This window comes from Zingiber officinale, chromosome 1B (genome assembly GCF_018446385.1).
Source record: "Zingiber officinale cultivar Zhangliang chromosome 1B, Zo_v1.1, whole genome shotgun sequence".
Lineage (NCBI taxonomy): Eukaryota > Viridiplantae > Streptophyta > Magnoliopsida > Zingiberales > Zingiberaceae > Zingiber > Zingiber officinale.
The window spans coordinates 8228594-8250824 of NC_055986.1; the positions used below are offsets into that span (position 1 = coordinate 8228594).

The 22231-nt window shown below is 39.0% G+C and overlaps 2 protein-coding genes and 1 long non-coding RNA gene across 3 annotated transcripts; 1 reads left to right on the plus strand and 2 right to left on the minus strand.

Annotated features, from left to right (window-relative positions):
* The first annotated feature begins 4421 nt into the window (after window positions 1–4421).
* Window positions 4422–5487, plus strand: LOC122036825. Its single transcript, XR_006127502.1, has 3 exons — window positions 4422–4603; window positions 4667–4980; window positions 5074–5487. It is a non-coding gene; the product is annotated as an uncharacterized LOC122036825 (long non-coding RNA).
* A 2080-nt stretch (window positions 5488–7567) lies between these two features.
* LOC122048913 (stromal 70 kDa heat shock-related protein, chloroplastic-like) lies at window positions 7568–14768 on the minus strand. Its single transcript, XM_042610429.1, has 8 exons — window positions 14135–14768; window positions 13589–13841; window positions 11978–12057; window positions 9643–9785; window positions 9463–9561; window positions 9055–9244; window positions 8426–8824; window positions 7568–8243 (listed from the first exon to the last, which is right to left on the minus strand). Exons 1-8 carry the CDS (start codon window positions 14678–14680, stop codon window positions 7845–7847), a joined length of 2109 nt encoding a protein of 702 aa, XP_042466363.1. The 5' UTR covers window positions 14681–14768; the 3' UTR covers window positions 7568–7844.
* Window positions 14769–19341: 4573 nt separating this feature from the next.
* Window positions 19342–20247, minus strand: LOC122024610. Its single transcript, XM_042583297.1, has one exon. It carries the CDS (start codon window positions 20245–20247, stop codon window positions 19342–19344), a length of 906 nt encoding a protein of 301 aa, XP_042439231.1.
* Between the last annotated feature and the right edge of the window lie 1984 nt (window positions 20248–22231).

Here is a 22231-nt window from a genome sequence, read left to right on the forward strand (position 1 = left end):
GTCACCAGATCTGACTCAGCGCTGCCGCCACTGTGCTCGACCCGAGCCATCCTCTGCCGATTTTTCTCCCTGTGGTCACGACCGCCGCACCTCAGCACAGTGCCGACGTCGCTGGCCTAGTGCCCTCTGCCCTTGATCAAATCCACGGTGAGGTTTAGTTTGGTTGGAAATTCCGTAGGTTCAAGGATTTTGATTAATTGTTGATCTGGTTTGTTTGTGGTGTTGACCTTTTGATTTCCTTTCGATCCGATGATTGCAGTAGGTTGTGCTATTTTGGTGGATCTGGAAATTTGGGGTGTTGTGGGCTGCTCTTTGGTCCAGCAGCCACTCCTTTTGGCAATAGATCAGTGACCACGACTAGGAAATTGAGGTAAGGTTTAGGGTTTTGAGCTTCATGTAGATTGATTATGTTTATGTTGGGAATAGGTAGATTGGATTAGCTTTAGACTTTTAATCTAATGTTATGATTAGGGTTAAAGGAAATTAACCCTAGTTAATTGTTGGATTTAATTTAGGAAGGTCGAGATTATGGTTTAGGGTTTTTCCCTAAATTGTTCTTAAGGATTTTTATTTAGTTATTCGTTTAATTTGTAGCTAAATAAAAATGTATGATTGATATCACAGGACTTTGACGCGAGACGAGTATCTCGATGTCGGATTTGGACATTCCTATTGGAGGCGGGTACTTTTGACTTATGTCATTTGATATACATAGTAGTGAATTTAACAAGTTGCATTAATTATGTTCTTGTTTGTTTCGGTTAATCACTACCTAAAACTAGTTACATGCTTGATTGTTGCTTGGTTTGCATCTCATGTATACTTTACCTATTTATACATGCTTGTAGGGGTAGTGATATACCATGATTCACCATGTTCAGGACATAAATTGTATACCTTATCTGATCTGTGTACCGTTGTTTTGATTCGTTGACTTATGGTGCACTTTCTATATATATGTACATGGTTTAGCTCAGGATATTTTGTGGTTAGTGCCATGCACCATTTGCATGATTGCATGCTGTGCGATAGTCCGCTCCATTATTGTTGAGCACATCGCCAGTTACATGGATCTGCACACACCACCACTCATGGGTTAGTGGTCGATGTTGCAGCAGGGACTTTGTTTGGCTCCGTTGGTCCGCTCATGGGTAGTGTGATGCAACGTGTTAGCCGGCAGGGATTCCTCCCCGTCATCGTGTACCGGGAGTTGAGAGCATTGCGCTCCCCCATTTATGATTTGGGGTAGGAGGATAGGTGTACTCCAACAGCATTCCGTCCACTTGGTCACTCATCATGAGCAGTGACGAGTCACAGCTCTACCCACTCGGCCTCACTATTGTGTGTGAGATGGTTGGAGTCAGGGGTACCAGGGCGTATCATTAGCATCATATGCATGATGCATTTATTGCTGTGTTTGTGTCATTTATATCGTATTGTTCGGATATCTATGTTTGACATGGATTTCCATATCACTCTTTTGGCCTTATACTGTGTCTGGTTAGTATGCTCTCCTGCTTACTCAGGATGCATTTTATCTTTCTTATATCAGGAGATTGTACGCATGATTAGTGCTAGGTGTTATTTCCCTACTTTGTATATCAGTTGTACCTGCTGAGTGTTGGACTCACCCCGCCTCCATTGTTGTTATTTTCCAGGTTGATGCTGTCAGGAGAGAGTTCCAGTTGCTAGTCCCTGCAGACCTAGAGGATGTTATTGGTCTTTTGGTTTTTCTTATATAGACTATGCTGAATTTGTTTTGTTTGATGTTATGGATATGTATGTATTTTGTGATGTCGGTAGATTTGGTTTGGGTTTGTTTTTACTACATGCCTGCCTAGACGGCAGAAGAGGTAAATTGATCTTATCGTCGGATTTGTGTTTTATGGGTGTAGTGGAGTAGGGTTGATTTCGAGTCAGAGTATTATTCTTTCGTTTACTTGTTATATAAACTGCGTGGAATGTCTGTGTATTGTATTTTATTTCTGCTATTATTCCAGTCGCATGTGGCTGAGGTATGTAGATATGTAGAAAGTTTCAGATTGTCCGCCGTACAGGGGAGATGCTGCCGAAATTTCTTCGGACAGGGACTCCTCCAGGGCGTGACAGATGTGATCAACCAACTTAGGTTAAGTCCTATAGTGGTTTAACCTTTATGTCTAAGTATGCAGGAACTTAGGAGCATAGGAAGTTGAACGAAAGACACAAATAGCGAGATGGACGACATGGGAGAGAGCCGACGGGCTCGGTGCATTCGAGGGACGAGGTGCTGTGGAAGAGTACGCGAGCGGACAAGAAGGAGGCGTGCGACATTTCCGAGGGATGAGAAGTCGAAACGGAAGGTTGCTCGAGAAGGCCGAAAAATATGTTCGGATAAGCCCTATTCCGGATGATCAAAATCACCCAAGTGAGTGGAACTGGAGCGGAAGACCCGGACTCAAGCGAGCAGAACCAGAGCGGAAGACTCAGACCCAAGCAAGCGGAACCGGAGCGGAAGATCCAGACCAAAAAGTCAATTGAAAGTTGACTTTACTGGTCTGGGCGTCCGGATTAGCAATTTTATCCAAACACGATGTGGCGCGTTTCGTTGCGACGGGGATAAAAATTTATCCCCTCCAGGTGCTTGGAACACTTCTAAGCGCCCCAACTAGAGCTACAAATACAGCCTTGGTCATAGAAGGTCAGAATACCACTTGTAATTAATTCCTCTTTAGTTTTGTTCTGTAATTGAGTGCTTCAACTATTGTAAAATGCTTCTTCGCCTGAAGGAGATTGTTTAGAGAGCTTCAACTTCCTTGGATTAGCAATCTCCTGATTTCAAACCAAGTAACTCTTTTATGTCTTTTTTTTCTCAGTCTCTTTTTTTTTTTTAATGCAAGTGTTAGATAAATAAAGTTATAAAGTTCGAGAAAGGATTTTGTTTATTTTTATTATGCAGGCTATTCACCCCCTCTAGCTGGTTGCCAAGGGACCAATAAATGGTATCAGAGCCCAACAGCTTAAGGAGGACTAACCATTAAATGAAGCACAAGAGATGACTGGACCAAACATCAATCCATCGAAGTTCGAGGGAGAATTCGCAAGCTGGAAAAAAAAGATGGAGGTATTCTTTAAGATAGATTTTGATTACTTTTAATAATAAAATTTAGTTTTGTAGCACCTGAGGGCAAAGAAGAATACCAATGGACGAAGGAGCAAGCCGACTTCATGGCAAACGATAAAGTAGAGTTCTATTTGTTGAACGTCTTATCGTCACAAGAAATCAACCGGATTGGAGTCTATGAGTCTCCCAAGGAGCTTTGGGATAAATTGCTAGAACTACACGAAGGAAGCTCTGTAGCAAAACTCGTAAGACGAAATCTGCTCAGAAACCAGATTAGCAACATCAAATTAAAAGAAGGAGAAACCATTGCACACTTTCACTCAAGAATAAAGGAATTTATCATCGGACTCACGAATCTCTGAGAAAAGGTAAGCAACCGAGATTCGCTAAAGTACGCGCTTAATGCATTTCCTAAGACTACTGAATGAGCATCATTAGTAGATGCTTATTATATATCTAAGGATCTAAAATTAAGTACTTTAGAAGAATTATTTTCAACATTTGAAGTCTATAAAACAAAATGTGCAGATTTGAAGAAGAAACCAAAGCACAACATTGTCTTAAAAATAAAAATGAACGAACAAGATTCTGAATCTTCTCTTTATGACGACAAAATTACACTCATGATAGGAAAATTGAAAAAGTTATTCAAAACTAAAAAATTTAATCAAGTGCAATGTACAAGAAGAAAAAGAAAAGTAAGATGTTACCACTACAATGAAGAAGAGCATGTGAAAGATAACTGTTCAAAATTGAAGAGCAAGGACAAGGACAAGGAAAAGAACAAGAAGCCGGCTCAAACCTTTAGAAATATATCGTCTTGAAATTTAGTCTCATGGATTTAGGATACAAAAATTAAAAATTTTCGCCCAGTCCATGAGGTGGACCATATAAACCAGGTAGAAGAAACAGACGAATTGCTTGTATTGCTCCCTTGGAATTGATGATTTTCCTGTGGAATCGGCATCAGCTCCAGGAGCTGGACCAGCACCAGCCCGCACCTGGTTGGTTCTACCCTGAGTTACTTCGTTTGCAACTGATCTTTGAGATCCTCCAATTTGGCTTCAACCTTCTCCTTGACTGCAGCAGGAACCTTATCTCCAAGCTCCTGAGTTGCTTCTCTGTCTAGTAAATCACATACTCAGACCGGTTCTTTGGGCCAATGGCATTACTTTTCTCCATGTCCTCTTTGGCAAATTTCTCGGCTTCATTAACCATTCTTATTAACTGGAAATGCACAGTTAACTGGAAATGCACAGTTGAAACCAAGTACGCAAACATTAATAGAAAAATACGAGAGGGTTGAAAGCTCACTAACCTTCCGAGGAGAACACAGCATTGCCGACATCCGAAGCAGTAGTCGTCTCTACATCAGCAGACAAGTGTTGAGAAAAATAAGTGTTCTTCAGGGAGAAAGAGAGTTCGTGCTAGATAACAAATCGCTCGGCAGGATGCCAATGGAAACACTGGAAATAACCGAGATATCGGGCTAGTGACGAGGTGGGATAAGATTTTTTTCTTACATTTAACTTTTTCTTATCATGCTGCGTATATATTATGTAGATTCTTTCTCTGATCAAGAGGAATGATCTAAATCTTTGGACAAGAAGAGGAATGCCATCGACACATAGAGCCAGTCTGAGTCTGTGATTTAGCAGACAGAAAAGCAACTCAAGGAGCTTGGAGATAAGGTGCCTGATACGGTGAGGGAGAAGGCTGAAGCAAAGGTCAAAGATGCAAACGAATCGACTCAAGCTAGGAAGGAAGCAATGGCTGCGCTTAACCAGGAGGTGATGCAGCTCCTGGAGGCTGGAGCTGAAGCCGATTCCGCAGGAACATCTTCGAAGGGAGCTAATAGTGAACATCTTCGAAAGGAGGTAATAATGATTCTGCAGGAACATCTTCCAAGAAAAGTGACATTGATGATGTGATCAACTTCCAAGGAGCTGATAAAGATGATGACTTCACAGATTGTCTCCCAAGGGAACTGATGCTGATGCCGATGATGTGACGATAATTTGATCATCTTCTAAGGAAGCTGATAAATGTGATCGATGTTGACTTCACATATAGTCAAGGGAGCAGATGCTGACTTCACTGATAGTCTTACCATTGCCGCAGTAGCCATCTAATTTCATGGCAAGATATTGGAACAAGATTTTCTGAATATTTGTTCCTTTATAAGTCACTGACACTTATTAATCATAAAAAGCTGTGAACAGCAGGAAAGGAAAGCTGAAATTGATGTTCAATTTAAGGATGTTCCTGGGGATATCTTCAAATGTGTGCCATTTTAATTTTAGTTTTCCTCTGTATCCTCAATGATCTTTTTATAAGCTCCTGTTAATTAGTCTCTGGTTAAAGCACCTCAATTATTCGATGACACTTAGATTTAGACTGTATCTGTAGAAGTCTATATTGAGTAGTGTTGTATAGTTGATACTTTTACCATATCTCAGTTTCTTGCTCAATTGTTGTCTTAGTTAACTTTCATTATTTTATTTAGTTTCTACAAATTAACTTAGAATAGTATATTTTATCTGAATTTATCATTGTTAATGTGCAAGGTCAAAAGAAAGCGAGAAATGAATTCCTCATTTGCTTGCAACCATCAGAGGCCCTGTATATGAAACTAACAGTAATTTCAATATGATTCTTAGGCATATATAAAGTCATTTGCAGGGCCTTGCATTGCGATAACTATTTCATAGATTGTACCACTTATGTCACGTTCAAACTTTTGATTTCATGTTGAGGAATCATTATTTAAGAATAAATCTGTTATTTTAATATATATGTTTCTATTCAAACTCTTCCTTCTGTACGCCAAAAAATCAAAAGAATACCATATAATAGAGACTAATACCTCGTCTCTAGGCGGTGTTCCTATGAATAAACATCATCTAGAACTGCAAGATCAGTGTATTTGTAGGTGTGCCATATCTTGAAAGTAATTTCAGCAAACTGTTCTATGTAATACTTGGGAGTATTTTGCTTGCTCCTGCTTTTGGAGATTCTAGATTGTTTTGTATGATACATTTCTCGGCCTTTTAGCCCAGATTAAGTGTAGATTGTTTTGTATGGTGTCATGTTCTTCCTATCCCAATTTTCTTTGCTCTTTCTACTGCAGCTCAAGAAACCTGGATTGGAAATGTCAACCATACTAAGTGAATTGGATTTATCCTATGGGCTAAGGTATCTAGAGCTCAACTATACAGACGGTCTAATTTTACTTGCTGAAATGAGGAAACAAATATCTAAAAATAATTAACTATAAATTTATTACTATGTCAAAATATTTTTACATTCTTAAAGTTTGGTGGAGGCTTATGATTCCTAATCTATACAAGAGCCACGGATAGGGCTGTAAATGAACCAAGCATTCGTGAACAAGCTTGGTGTTCGGCTTGGTAAGAACTTGTTTATGTTCGTTCAATATACATAAGATTAATTAAACAAACAAGCTTGAACACATATGTGTTCAGCTCGTTAACGTTCGTGAATAACGTTCGTGAACATTGTTCACGAACTATATTTATTAATAAAACTCTTTTCAATATCCTAAATAAATAATTAAATAAAATAAAATAAATAAATAAATTTAAATTATCAATCTTAATAACCAATCAAACAATTAAAAGTTTCAAACAATCAAACAAGCTTGAATTGAGAGCTTGATAACATCTAAACGAACCAAACTCAAACCAAGCTCAAGCCAAGCTCGAATTGAGAGTTTGATAACATCTAAACGAACCAAGCTCAAGCCAAGCTTCAAACAAGCTCAAGCTTATAAAAAATAAACCAAGCCAAACTTGAACACTCATTTCAAAAGCTTGATTCATTTTAAGCTCGGCTCGGCTCGACTCGATTATCTTATCAAACAAGCTTGAACACCTCAAAGTTCGGCTCGGCTTGTTTACAGCCCTAGCCACAGAAATCATGCCTTGGAAACCGAAATGGCGAACACATATATTGATGGTTAATGAAGTCAGACGTAAATAAATACAAATGCATTGCCATTCACAATGCAGTTATATTTAACATTTTAGCCTCGTCTTTGCATTCTTATACTTGTGGATGCTAAAGAAGTTTGTAGTTTCTAGGCCAAGTTTAATTTATCCTATATGATCAGGATCAAATAGCTAATTCGAGTTTGAACTTTCGATTTCTCTTTATTGACAGCATCAAGGAAGAAACTATATTCTGACAACTGCCTAGTTCGATACCATGTTTGACAGAAAAGGTCGTTCGATCCATTAAAGAAAATTAAACCTCAATGCATTAGATGGTGAGAGAAATGAACACGCAAAAATGTGGTAAAATTTTCCTTACCTTATTTTGTTTCTTTCCTGCTATTCATCCATTAAAGAAAATTAAACCTCAACGGAAGGAATTTGATTTCGATACATTACTAAATATCAAATTTGAAACAAATTAAAAGTACGTCAAGAGTAGTATGCAACATTTCCTATCAAAAGAAGAATAATTTCAATCAATGCGATGTATCAAGTGCATATGATTTGCTCAACCCCCACAGATTCTGTTGCCAAATAACCCAAGTGTTTCCTAAAGATGCTCTTCCGAATTAAATAATTTGCAGGGAATGCACCAGCAGGAAATTTGCTGGAGCATAGTCAACCTTTTTAATGCACGTATATGTACCTCATGGACGGTAAAAATTTGAATTATAGTAACCAAAATCCATTGATCCATTGAGCTTCTGATATATCTGGATCAACCTTTACTTGCTATCTGTGAAGTCGGCATCGATCACATCATCATTATCAGCTCCATTGGACGATGTTCCTGCGGAATCAGCATCAGCTCCAGGAGCTGGACCAGCACCAGCCGCACCTGGTTGGTTGTATAGTGACTGACCAAGCTGCATCACCTCCTGGTTCAGAGCAGCCATTGCATCCTTCATACCCTGTGTTGATTCGTTTGCAACTGCATCTTTGAGATCCTTGAGCTTTGCATCAACCTTCTCCTTGACCGCAGCAGGCACCTTCTCTTCAAGATCCTTGAGTTGTTTCTCAGTCTGGTAAATAACAGACTCAGACTGGTTCTTTGTGTCAATGGCATCCCTCTTCTCCTTGTCTTCTTTGGCAAACTTCTCAGCTTCATTAACCATTCTTTCCACCTGTATACATTCACATAGTTGAGATTGAAGAATTAAGTTCGAGAATCAAGTCAACTGGAAATAAACACTAGAAAATAAGTATGGAAACAGATTTAGATCATTCCTCTTGATCAAAATAAATCTCCATAATATACAAAGCATGATAAGAAAAGGTTAAAACGTAAGAGAAAAGCTTATCCCACCTCGTCACTAGGTAAAGTACTAGCCCCAGTAATGGTGATATCTTGTTTCTTTCCAGTGCCCTTGTCCACAGCAGTGACAGACAGGATTCCATTGGCATCGATGTCAAACTTGACTTCGATTTGTGGAACCCCTCGTGGTGCTGGAGGAATCCCATCAAGACGGAAACTGCCGAGCGACTTGTTGTCTCGCACAAACTCTCTTTCTCCCTGAAGAACATTTATCTCAACGCTTGTCTGACCATCTGCTGCTGTAGAGAAGACTTCTGATTTGGATGTTGGCAATGTTGTGTTCCTAGGAATAATCTTTGTCATGACCCCACCCAATGTCTCCAAACCAATGGACAACGGTGTGACATCAAGAAGCACAATATCACTGACATCCCCAGACAATACTCCTGCCTGCAAAATACACGTGCAAAAAACAATGAGTGAAGTCTTATTTTATGCCACCAAGTCATCAATCTTCATTAGTATATATATTTATCGTTTCTGTTCATGAGATGTTAATCAATCTTTTATGTCCTCTTTTTATTTTCAAACAATCACGCTTAATTAAAAAAACAATTATTGCTAAAAGTAGATATGATACAAATTTGCATGGTCAAATATAATGGTTTTCTAATCCAGACCTGCACTGCAGCACCAAGAGCAACAACCTCATCAGGATTGACAGTGACATTAGGATCCTTCCCAGTCATCTTTTTCACAAGTTCCTGAACTGCTGGGATACGAGTTGACCCACCAACAAGGATTACCTCATCTAAATCCTTAAATGAGAGTTTTGCATCTTTCAATGCATTATTAACAGGGGTTCTTAGCCTATAAGACACGAATGCAAGTATAAGAGAAGATATTAAGTATCAAACTATCAATTGAAAACAGAAATGAAACATGCAAATATGTTACCAAACACAGAACTACCAGATATCTTAAGTATAATAATTTGTCCTCTTCTATCATAAGAATCTGAAAGAAGCTTTAGTGTATTTAAATTGCCTTGCTATATATTGACATCGAGTAATAAAGATTTGACAAACCTGTCAAGAAGATCTGAACAAAGTTCCTCAAATTTGGCTCTTGTAATTGTTGTCTCTATATGTTTGGGACCATCAGCAGTCGCCGTGATAAAAGGTAAACTAGCAAAAGATCAAGATCACATTCAGATTGGAAGGGTGTATCTAGACAGTAATAATAAAGTAGAAGCAACAGAAACTCACCTAATGTTTGTTTGAGTCAAGGAGGACAACTCCATCTTAGCCTTTTCAGCAGTTTCAGTTAATCTCTGAAGGGCTTGTTTGTCTTTCAAAAGATCAATTCCTTCATCTCTCTTGAAGTCAGCAGCAAGCCAGTCAACAATTCTCTGATCAACACAACTTTTACTTTAGTACTAAGAAACATTGAAAATGACCATCAAAATCAATGAATTGTCATGAATCATGCTTCAGAGAAACCTTCGAAATTAAAGGTTTGGAGATGTAATCTTAGCAACAGGAAAAGAATTAATGGAATAGTTAAAGATGAATTGACAAATCCTAAGAGCTTTAGATATCATGAATTTATTTTTCCACAAAAAGGAGATATCAATATGATAAACAATGAGAGATGAGGTCAGGCTTTTGGAGTCTTGTCATGCCCCCTCCCTCACTCACTCACTCACTCCAAATCACCACACCACATAAAAAAAGAAGGGAAAAAAAGGCTATAAGGACCATATCTCACGGACTAAAGTGTTTTGTTGTTAGAATGTAGAACATAATATATTAATGTAGTAGAAATGAGAAAGCTAAGATGAGTGTATACTTAATAGAATGGATTAAAAAAACTTACCAATAATCAAGAGCAATTAAATGTAGCTTCAATTAGACAATTAAAGGAGAGAAAATATGTTAGGATGGTATTAATATGTCCAAAAATTACTAAAAATTCTATAGTTATAAGAGTTGAATTTCTTAAAGTGAAAGTTTTAGGCAATAGAGAGAGGACAGAGAAATTATTAGTCAATATAAAGATATAATTTGATTAATTTACAAACTAGTAGAATAGTGATATGATCATGTATAGAACTCATTAGAGGAATAAAATTCTTATAGTCAATCTCAAATAATCAAGACAAATATGGTCAGTTAATGATAATTCATAAATCCCTATTGGCAAACATATTTATCTCAAGATGCATCTATGGTTCACAAATTCAAAATAAAAGTTGGCAAGTGCCAACTGCTATGTGGAAGATTCTGATCCAATGTTGCCTATGCCATTCTATAAAAATACATGACATCAAAACTTTATGCGCCAAAACACAAACGCATATTCCCAAAGCAGTACAGTGAACGACTAAAAAATAGTTAAATTAAATTTAACAAGAACAGGCTACTAGAATGTGCCAGTTCAGTACTAATAAAAGAAGAGCAGAGACGTATAATTACAAGAACCAGAAGAGTCTGAATATGCTTGACTGTGACTATAATAGAGCATTTGGTCATCAACGACGCCAACTTTTCCAAGGGATAACTAGTAGTGTTATACAAAGGAAGTAATAAAAGTTAAACAGTTTAAAGATTTGTGCAATTAGATGCAGACAAAGTTCCATAGGAAACAAGATATCCTTCCTCAAGGACTTGAAAGTCGAGACTAAAGGACAAAAGAGTCAATTGTGATATCCTATCCTAAAACATTGTACGATATACATGGCCTAATGTAGAAAAGCTGGTCACCTTCCATTTCTTGTTTATGATGTGGAGCATTATATACTTGTATAAAGTCATATGTGTAACAATAAAACAGGCATGCAACTAAATGGTCTCATTTGCCTAGATAGGATTGAGAATTATTGTTAATGTTTACATTATAAAATGAGCATGTCCACTGGCTTCCACAAGGATTAGAGGGTAAAGTTCCCACAAGAAGCATCCAGATGACCTAATGCCATCAACTAGACTAAGTTTCCTTTGCATTATGAAAAAAGAAAAGAAACGAGATTTGCTTACTTTTTAACTTCGCCAATTTCTCATTATCTCATTTTTGTCTGTTTTTCTAAATGATGTTTACCAAATTCAAATCCCTCCCAAGTGCATCCGCATGGGAAAAGGATATTATCATTAGTAGTAGTATTTGGAGTAAATAAAAACAAGTTTCAAATTTTTGCTCTTGGGATAATGCCATATTTTTTTATTATGTTCAAAACAAATATATACACTTTGATACATTTCATTATTAGGAACCATGTGGGTAGTACTAATGCAGTATAAACACTTTTGAAGATAGAATTTCTAAGCATCAAATAGGATAGCGATGTTCCTAGCATAGAAGGTAGCAAAAAACTACTGGATGAAATATTTATAACTGGGCACATCTCAAACGATGGTCTGAAAAAATATATATATTAGCAGATATCAAATGAATAGAGGTAAAGCAACCACATCATATTATAACTTTATAAGTAGGCAAATGGCAAGAAGTATGAGATTCGTTTTGAAATATATGTAAAAAAAACAAGGTCATTCATGAATGTGTGAAGAACAAATGCAAAGTTTTTCGTGTTGGAAAACCAACCTTGTCAAAATCGTCACCACCAAGATGTGTGTCCCCAGATGTTGAAAGCACCTCAAAAACACCATCTCCAACCTCTAGAACTGCAATGGATTGGGGTAAACTGATGTTAGGATAAACTGAGAAGTGGGAAAAGATGCATGAATCACATAGACAGCAAGAAACATGATCACCATTGGGGAAGAATGAAATGATAACCAAACTATTTTACATGAAAAGAACAATAATGTAAGCACAGTAGTGGATGTTGGTGATATTAGGTCCACAACCAATTTGCATGACTGCAGATACAATTTTGGTGATAAAAAAAAGCATCTCATTTTTCCAAAACTTGGAATGATTGGTTCATGAATTACACTGAATAGGAAATGTGTCAGAAAGGACCCTATCAATTTCACATTTTTGTCAATTTGATTGATATGAATCACATTCCTAGGATTTTTTTTTCTGTTTCCATTTGTGTCATAGGAAATTAATAACACAATCCACCCTACACAGGATTTTAAATATCATCAAATGTCTCAAATAGGCAACACATGTAGCATCAATGAAAATGTGTGGAGTTATTACAAAAACACAATAATAATGCTAATATACAAGAGCAGTTATTTATAGCTCTAAAAGGTGATAAAATGGCATAACATAAATTTCAATGCTTTGAACATGTTCAAGACAACCAAATGATTTTGTTGTAAAAAGACTTATCCAAATGGAGTGGAGATATCAGAGGTAAAGAAAAAACAAATAAAATGCAATCAGTCAATATACTAAAAATGAATTAACTGATTTGATATTTAGGATATAGCTTGGCATATAGCTCAATAAAGGGGTAAAATTCATCCAATCAGGTTGAGAGAAATGCAACTTGGTGATGATGATAATCCCTCAAATCACATGAACCACGAATGTCAAATCGTGGATTTGATATACCTCTTATCAAACTCCATAGTATGGAAAACAGAAACTCCAATACCAAATGAGACAAAGATTCAGTATCTTCTCACAACAAGCATGCTTGTAACACATTCAACCGCCATTGAACTCATGTATTCTTTCTTCAATACCTTTGTAATCACCCAACAGGTGCTATGCCTATGCTATTGTTTAGCCAAATTATCACATACACAACTTTAAAGAAGTTATCCTTTTCATTTGTAGGTTACCATAATCAACTTTCACAAAAAAAAAAAGTAACAGCGAAATCCTACACTTCCATACAATAGTTACTGAATAATACATTTCAGATTTGGACTAACTAAAATAAACTAGTATAGTAAGTTGAGGACAATGACATCGCACTGGCAAGGTGAAACTGGACGGATGAACAAGCTTCAATAACTTGTTAATTGATTCATATCATGAGAAATAATAAACATACAGATATTAATGAGTAGAGTCTGAAATTCTAATAGTTTTTTTTCATCTTTATCATGAAAAGTGAGGTTTTCAAGAGGTTCTCAGAATCGCTTTAAGTAGTCAAAATATGTGCACGCCACTAATAAGCCAATACTGAAGTACAAGACTAAAATGCCATGAGAAAAATATAAACGAATTCCTGAAGATGAAATTAGACAAACAACAGAGAATAAGATAGACTTGAATAAGCCAAGTTACCTGAAACATCGAAAGTGCCACCACCCAAATCAAATACCAGGATAGTTTCATTGTTCTTCTTTTCAAATCCATAAGCCAATGATGCAGCTGTTGGCTCATTAATGATACGAAGGACCTCTAAACCAGCAATACGCCCAGCATCCTTTGTAGCTGTCCTTTGAGAGTCATTGAAGTAAGCGGGAACAGTAACCACGGCTTTTGTAACCTTATCATTCAAAAACTTGGATGCATCATCCACGAGCTTTCTTAAAACCTGAGAAAGGGTAAAAAAAAAGGAGAGACTTCAATAATAAAGGCCAAAATAACAAATGAAAGCCTAATCTAAGCTAGCACCATCAGCAATTATGTAGCCATTATTTTAATCGCTAATACTTGCAAAGATGGTGAGATTCATTCAATGATCAACATTTTGATAATTTGACGTGTATGATCCTTTCAAAGGATCCCTACATTACAAACGAGTTACAACCTTTTTTTTTTTTAACTAATAGTTCACATGAAAGACAACATTCAAATAATTCTTCAAAACAGGGCATAATAAATCACCTGAGCTGAGATCTCTTCAGCAGCAAACTGTTTTCCGATGGCAGGGCAATCAAGCTTGACATTTCCATTCTCATCTCTCAAGACCCGATAAGAGACTTGCTTCGACTCTTCGTCCACTTCCGACATCTTCCGTCCAATGAACCTCTTCACTGAAAAAAATGTGTTTTCGGGGTTGACAACTGCCTGGCGCTTGGCAATCTGCCCCACCAACCTATCTCCGTTCCTCGAGTAGGCCACCACTGAGGGAGTCGTTCGCTGACCCTCAGAGTTGGTCACTATAGTCGGCTTACCTCCCTCCATGGCGGCGACGGCCGAGTTAGTGGTGCCGAGATCGATCCCAACCACCTTCTCGCATACCACCTGCAAAGGCCTATATCCAGTCCCATGAGCCGGACGCCCTGAAGCGAGTCGAACTCCAGTCGGTCGGCGGAGGCCGAAGAAGAGGGAATTGGAAGAAGCAGGAAAGCGGGAGAACGGCAACTTAGAAGAGGGGAAGGCGCCGGAGGAGGAGCCTAGTACATGGATCTGCACCGACGAGGTCGCCATGGATGGTGAGATAACTGATGAGCCCTATGTCGGCGAGGCGCAAACCCTAATCAAAAATACGAGAGGGTTGGCACGAGATCAGAAGAGATGAGGCGAGTTCTTATGGAAGCCGAGGCGAAGAGAGTTGACGTCGACGCGTGGAAGATTATGGAAGGAATTCGAAGACGCATAGCGTACGTAGGCGATTCAAGTGGACGATCGAAATTGGAGGAGCACCAGATCGAACGGTCATATTTATCCGATGTAACAGGGATCCGATTTCCATAGAAACATGTTTAGATTAGATCCCCTTTTATAAAAATAAACAACTCTACTTCATGAAGCTGACGGATCGTGTGGATCGGCATAAACCTTATCGCCGGCCTTCTTTCTCCGACGAGGCGCTGCCCCAATCTCTCTAGAACCCGACGCATTCGGATTTTCGATAAAACTTCGGCGATCTAGGATCTACAATCCACTCTGCAGTAAATCCATAGGCGACAACGGTGACGGCGGTGAGTCCCGAGACGGTGAGATCCAGTTTCAGCCATCACCGGACCACCATTGTCTCGAAGACTCCAAACGACCTCAACCTTCTCCATCACAATTCTCATTGTCCATCAACCGCTGTTGGCGACGGGGGACAGATGCACCCATTCTACCCATCTCCCTAAGTTCTAATCCTAGTCCTCAGGAAGGTACGCTTTCCTTTATTTTCTAGATGAATTCTGAATAGATGTCTCTGTTATGAACACGTAGCAGATCATTTTTATTTTATCTTATTTTTGTCCTGGTAGATAATCATTCAAAATATCGTCTTGAAATTCAATTTAATCCAGCTATCATTTCCATTTCTTGTATTGCGATTTAGCTTTTCCATGGCTACTTGATTTTCTCGTTGGAAGAATTTCACTAACAAAGATTGTATTTCCTTGCTTCCATAGTATTGCAAATTAGGAACAAATGTTTCCTCACGGGAACGTATGCTGATGGTAGATTATATAAATTGGATATGCCTTCCTAGATTTACCTGTATGGAGAATGATTTGCCTTTTCCCTAGATATGTTATCCTGTGGATTGTACGGGGAAGAGGATGATACATACTACAACACTCCCTTTAAATAACATGACTTGCCATCTGCCACAGCCCACAGCAATGCCAACTAGATTCTTGAGGTATCTAATTATTGAATTCATATTTTATTTCAATCACAAATTTCTGGCTGACATTTTTTGTATTCTTTTTATCCTCCCATGAGTTGAAGTTTACAACATTAACAATGGATATGTTTCATACATGTTGCTTGCAGGACTTGTGTTGGTCAAGGAAACCATATCTTTTACCTACCAATAGTATGAAATAGATACCATGTGACTTTACCTGGTTTAGAGTGAATTTTATCACGCCATTAAAATATTTGTCTATGGAGATGTGAACTTTTGTATATAGGTGATAGAAGGGTTCGAGTTCTTTCACATATTATACCATTTACATTCCATCATGTTCTCCTTATATGATGCATACCACTTTATAGATTCTAGAGCAATAATGATATGATCGGATGGTTATTTTCTTGTAGAACTTTCAAGTTGCAGGACATCTACAACGACTTGAGATCTTTTATTATTGTCCAATATTGAGTTCATTCAGGCAAATTAAGATGATTAGATGAAATAGTATAATTCAAGAGGTTCTCTCATTAAATAAAAAGAATTAGGTGGCAGTGGGAAAACTTCACAGGCTAATAGACTGGTCTCATACTTGAAACGCAATGGATTATTAATTGAATCATGGAGACTTCTTGATAGGAGTACTTCTATTGGAGTATTGGTCAACTGGTATCTGCCTATCTTGCAAATGTATGGGGGCAAATGTATGGGAACTGGATGACAGAGTAATACACTTGCTTTTTACTGCAAATTGCTGGAAGAAAAGATGTCACATGCTTATTTTATGAGCACTTGTCTTTGATTTTTACATGTATCACTTGTCTTTTGTAGCACAACTAGACACTCAATTGGCTTTGCTAGCAAGTTTGACGTATGTGTATATCTAAAACTAATTTGCCATTAAAAAAAGGCAGTCCGATGCATGAAGCTCCCTCTATGCGGGGTCCCAGGGAAGGATCCATTGTACGCAGCCTTACCCTGCTTTTTTGCAAGAGGTTGTTTCCAGGATTCGAACCCGTGATCTTTTTGGTCATAAAGTAACAACTTTATCTTTGCGCCAAGGCTCCCCTTCTAATTTGCCATTAATATTGACAATCTATGATTGACAGTCATTCCATTGATATTATGAGTAAGATTGATTTTTTGTATTACTTTGTGCGCCTCATTTTTCTCAATTGATTTCACATTTGTTGTTGTTTTGTAATATTATTTTATTTTTACATTATAACTTATAAATCAAGGTATTAATTGATGGGAAGATATTTTTGCTGCACCCAGATAATTTTGGCTTAAGGCATCTTCTCCATTGTTCTTTGAGGCAGTAACGTTTCTACAATTGGTGTTATATATCATAGCCCATTGGTGTGACAGGAAAATATTTCAGATGATAATGACAATAATAACCAAGTTTTATCCCACTAGCTTAATTTACGAGATAAATATTTTGCAGTAAAATGATATCATTTATTGCCTTGAGATTTTTATCCTTCACTGGTCTTTGAGGCAGCAAAATTAGATTAAGGATTTTTTTTTTTTGGATGCAATCTAAGTTAATTTTGTCAGCGAGAGCAATAATTCCTCTTGTTCTTTGCTTGGTTTTAGTTTATGGAAACTGCTATACAACCTTTGATGCCAGTTGAAGTGCTCTCCAAATGGAACCTCTTTTTATTAATTTTATTTTTACTTGAGTTATTTCAGATCCAATTCAAATAGAATTTATTCTTCTGGCTAGTAGACTGCATCTTTGTCTTTAAAATGAATTATGCATTCAACATTTCTTGTTCACAATTGTTTTTTGAGAATATGCTGAAGTTGCTTTGATATGTTCACTTTGCAGACAGTTGATGGCTGCCATCCAGTCTTCCCCTGAGAAAAGTAAATCAAATTTCAATTCCAAACATCATAATTCTGTTTAGCATTTCATCCATGTAGGCAGGGGTGAGAGCATACGAAACCGGATCCTCTATCTCCCAAATTGCCTATCCCCGTGTCCCACTCGTCATCCCAGCCCATCGCTGGTGGCTTCCGGTCACTGTCCCGATCAGCACTATAATCCTTGAGAAAGGTGAACCCGAGGGGGGTCGTCATTGGCACGATCGGCGTTGGAATCCGACCGGATCTGAGAGGGGCTCAGATCGACAGTGAAGGAAAATTTGCTCAAATCCGGTAGGATTCCGGCGCCGATTGTGACGATAATGATCCCCTTGGGTTCACCTTCCCTAAGGGTTATAGTGTTGATCGGAACGGAGGCCGGATGTCGGAGGCCGCTGACGATGGTCTATGGCGACGAGTGGGACACGGGGGACAGAGAGCATACATAATCCAAAACCTAAACTATATGGAACTAAATAGAAAAATATATAAATTGTATACATGAGTAAATTAGTATGTTCTCATGTTTTATTGATTCGTTGTGTTAATTATTTAGCAAATAAGCCAAACTAGGTCTGATCCCACTATTACATTTTTGCGATTGCATTGACATCCTGATTGTTCTCATAGATAACTGAAATTCGTCATCGAATATTTTTCTGTCCAATCTATACCCCATTCTTTATTCCCCGATTGTGCTCTTCTTGACCACCAGTGATTGAGTTGGTCTTTTTTATTTGTTTATTTCTATTTTCGATGACAAATCTATTGGATCGTTCGAATCGAGGATTATTATGGTGTATCCGTAACAATTTTATTGGGGTGCGTATGACCTTTTGCCAAATTATGATGTATCCGTGTTTTGCTGCAGCCATATTCTAGAATTTTATTTGATCCTTTTTGGGCATTTAAACTTTAGTTATTGTGAGAGTATACATATGATTGCAACGATAGTGTAGATAGTTACCATCGTTCTCATCTCTTCCAATTTGTACATTATGTTCGTATACGTTTTTTTGAAGTTTGTCCTTTCTAACAATATATCATTACAACCTTTGATTTTTTTTTTCATTGATTTAATCGTGCATCGATCATCGTTTGATTATTCGTATCAGTTCTATGTTGACTTGTGAAGCTCCAAGGGACTGCGTGGGCGTCCAAAGCACAAACGTCCATAATGTTGTGTGGGTCTGTAGATTAAACCATCCCAGAGACTCTTCATGATAGTATTATTTAGAAAGACGGAAAAGAATAAAGAAAGGGAATAAAGAAAAAGAATAAAGACTTGAGACCAAAGCAAAAAGGGAATTAGGACAAAGTCGGGAACAAAGGGGAAATTGTTTCTTTGAAAAAATGCCACATTCTTCTTCTTAGGTTTTAGAACTTAATGTTCTTATAATCGTCTAAATGAGAAGTGTCGAATTTGTGCCTGAGGATATTTTTTCCTGCTCTTTTATTTTTTTTTCAAAAAAAAGTAAGCAAAAACAGTATGGGAGCGGGATAATCTAAACAAGCACAAGAGAAAGCTTGGCAGCAATCTTCTACAGCACACATAAGAATAAGAAAGACAATCCGTGTATTTACTTGCACATTTTATATTTACAGGCCGACGGTGTGGCGCCTTCTTAATTCCTGCTTGCTAGAGGCTGAGGCTTAACGCCGCCTTCAAGTCCAGCCTCCAAGCGCTCCCGCCGTCGGCCAGCCTCCAGACGTCGCATGGCGCCGCCGGCGATGACGAACAGCTGGCCCCCTTCCCCCTCCCCGGGCGCCTCGAGTAGTGCACCCTTACCCTGCAAGTGAACGCCCGGGACGCCTCCGCCGGCACCGCACCCTTAGTCATCAGCCCGACCCACACGTCTTCCTCTGTCCCCCGGCCTTCCAGAGGCATGCCGGCCACCATCCTCCGGTATGCCTCGTTCGTCCAAGTGACTCTGTCCCACACGTCGGACACGAACCCAGGGCAGTCGTCCGCTGTCAGCGCTGCCCACACCGCCTCGTCGCTCCGCCACGAGACCTCCTCCTCCTTCCACATGTCCACCACGCACTCCACCGTCACCCAAGAGTAAGACCCCACTGCCGTCGCCGGCCAAGCGAACCCCGCCGTCTCGTCCGCCCGCACTCGGTCCATCCACGCCGGCGTCGATGCGGTGGCGAGCGGTTGTCCAGATCCAAGACACCGCCGTTCCGCCGCCCTGTCGTCCTTTCTCTCCGGTATCTCTGGCATCAGCGGCAGCGTCACGATCGTCGACGGCGAGGTCCTCGCCGCTGGCGAAGACAAGGCTGGATCATCCTTCGACGACGAGGATCGCAACGTCTCCACCTTCCTCGCCTTCCTCCCTCGGTAACCGCCAGAGCCCTTCCGCCTCGTCGTCTTCCTTCCGACGGAGGACGCCGCCGCGGTGGCGGCCGAGGCGGCCCAAGACGAATCAACGACCGGCTTGGGGGCGATCGGGCGGAACCTGAGCATGATCCGCCCCATCCTCCACGCCGCCGCGGCGTCTCCTCTGCCGTACACGTCGATGCAGCAACCGCCCCTTCGCTCCATCTCCGCCCTCCGATCGGCCGAATCGATTTCCGCTGCTCGTGAATAACTCCGCTGCAGCCTGTTCTGACTCGTTGTCGGAGTCGGTGAGCGAGGGGTTTAAATACTGCCCAGGGAATCGGACGCGCGTCCGCTTCCGCACGTATCGCGGAGTCCGTCTCGGGCTGCCATTGGCGAGGGCAGGTGGCGGTGGGAGGGGGCGACGGAGCACGTGGGAAAGCTGAGAACAATGGCAAACGTGGAGGAAGGAGACTGGCCGAGGGGGAGCGAACCGGAATCCTGGGGGGTGGGGGGTCCGTGGCACTGTGGATTATCTGTTGCTATTTGGGTCCGGGATAAGGATGGACGGGTAGCCTTTTATGGTAAAAGAATCGTGTGAGAGTAACAGACAGGGGACGCGTGGCCGGCAAAAGGCGACGTGGGCATCGGAGGACGCAAATGATAGACGTTTTACCAGAATCTTTAAGGGTGCTTCCTTGTTGAATGTCTAGGGAATGATCGTCTACCCACATTCTACTCGCCTGGCAGTTGGATGAACTGGCGGAAACGTGGAAGCTACCTCCTATATGATTGGTGAGTTGATGAGATTTGTCAGATAGTTTAGTGAGGCAAGTGAAAAAGTGATATATATATATATATCCTTATTTTATCATATTAATATTATTGAATCATAATAATTCCTTTACAAATCAATTAAAAAGAGAGATTTTTTTCGCTACTGAAGAGTGATCTAAAAACTATTGGTCATTTAGATGGGTGTTTTATGAGTTTTTTTAAATTTATCTTCGTACTAAAAAAATATAATCTATATAATATTATTTCATTTTAAAATTTAAAATTAGAATTGTTTTTAATAATCTTTTTAAAAGTTCAAACGACATTCTAAGGATTAATTTAAATACATTTAATTCCTTTAATAATATTTTTACAGTGAAATAAACAAGGTACAAATCATAAGCATCACCATCATCATTTTTAACTTCTTTAACATTACTTTTGAAAAACACAATAATTTTTTTAAAAAAATCAAAATAATAATAATAATAATAATATCAGGGCATCATTATACCCATAACCCTCACGTAAATCCACTCATGTCATTAATTTCCTAATTTTCACCATAAAATTCTTTTTAAAAAACCATTAGAATATTTCAGTGGTAAATAATGATTTTATGATTGGCTTTCACATTCACATGCTCTTATAAATTTATTCATCAAACTATTTTTAAAAACTTCAACAAACTATTCACCAATTTCACACTTTTAATAAAAGGTGATCAAGGTTTCTAATGGATAGTGATCAGAAAACTAATTTGGGTGGAAAGTTCGAGCTGGTGAATGGGGACTGGTTGAGTAGTTGATCATGCACGAAGAGTTGTCGTCAATTTGGGTTCAACCAAACCTATCAAATTAGGTGTAGGTGAAGCATTTAAAATGAAATTTAAGGTTTAGTGTTGCCGGCAAGTGGAGCCCAAACAAGATTGTGATGAGATATATCAAGAATGTCATTCCATACCAATTGATTCATCATTGCATAGATTTGATTTATGCAAAGGAAATATCCTTTAAAGTAGCGTATAGAAATATTTATTTAATAGTTCGATTCGCTCTAAATAAGTTATATTTTTTGAATTTGTGTATGCTTAGTCTATACAAATCTTAGAATGCCGTTTAAAGGGGGGAAATCAAATCAGCCGCGCGTCTACCAGTCGTTTTTATTCTTTTATATAAAATAAATATTTATAAATATACGAACTGTCAAAGATAAAAAGATAATAGCTATTTATAGCACGAAAGGTATCAACGCTCATGTCCAATCAATTAAACCTCGCGCCATCGAACACGTGGTCCCTGCTGACAAAGATTAGATCTGCTATCTCACTTCCGCCAATTGCAGCCCGACAGGTTGCTCCTGCCGATTGATTGGATTCTCATCTAACAGGAAGGTCAGTGGACCGTTCGAGCCCACTTTAACTCGCCTTTCT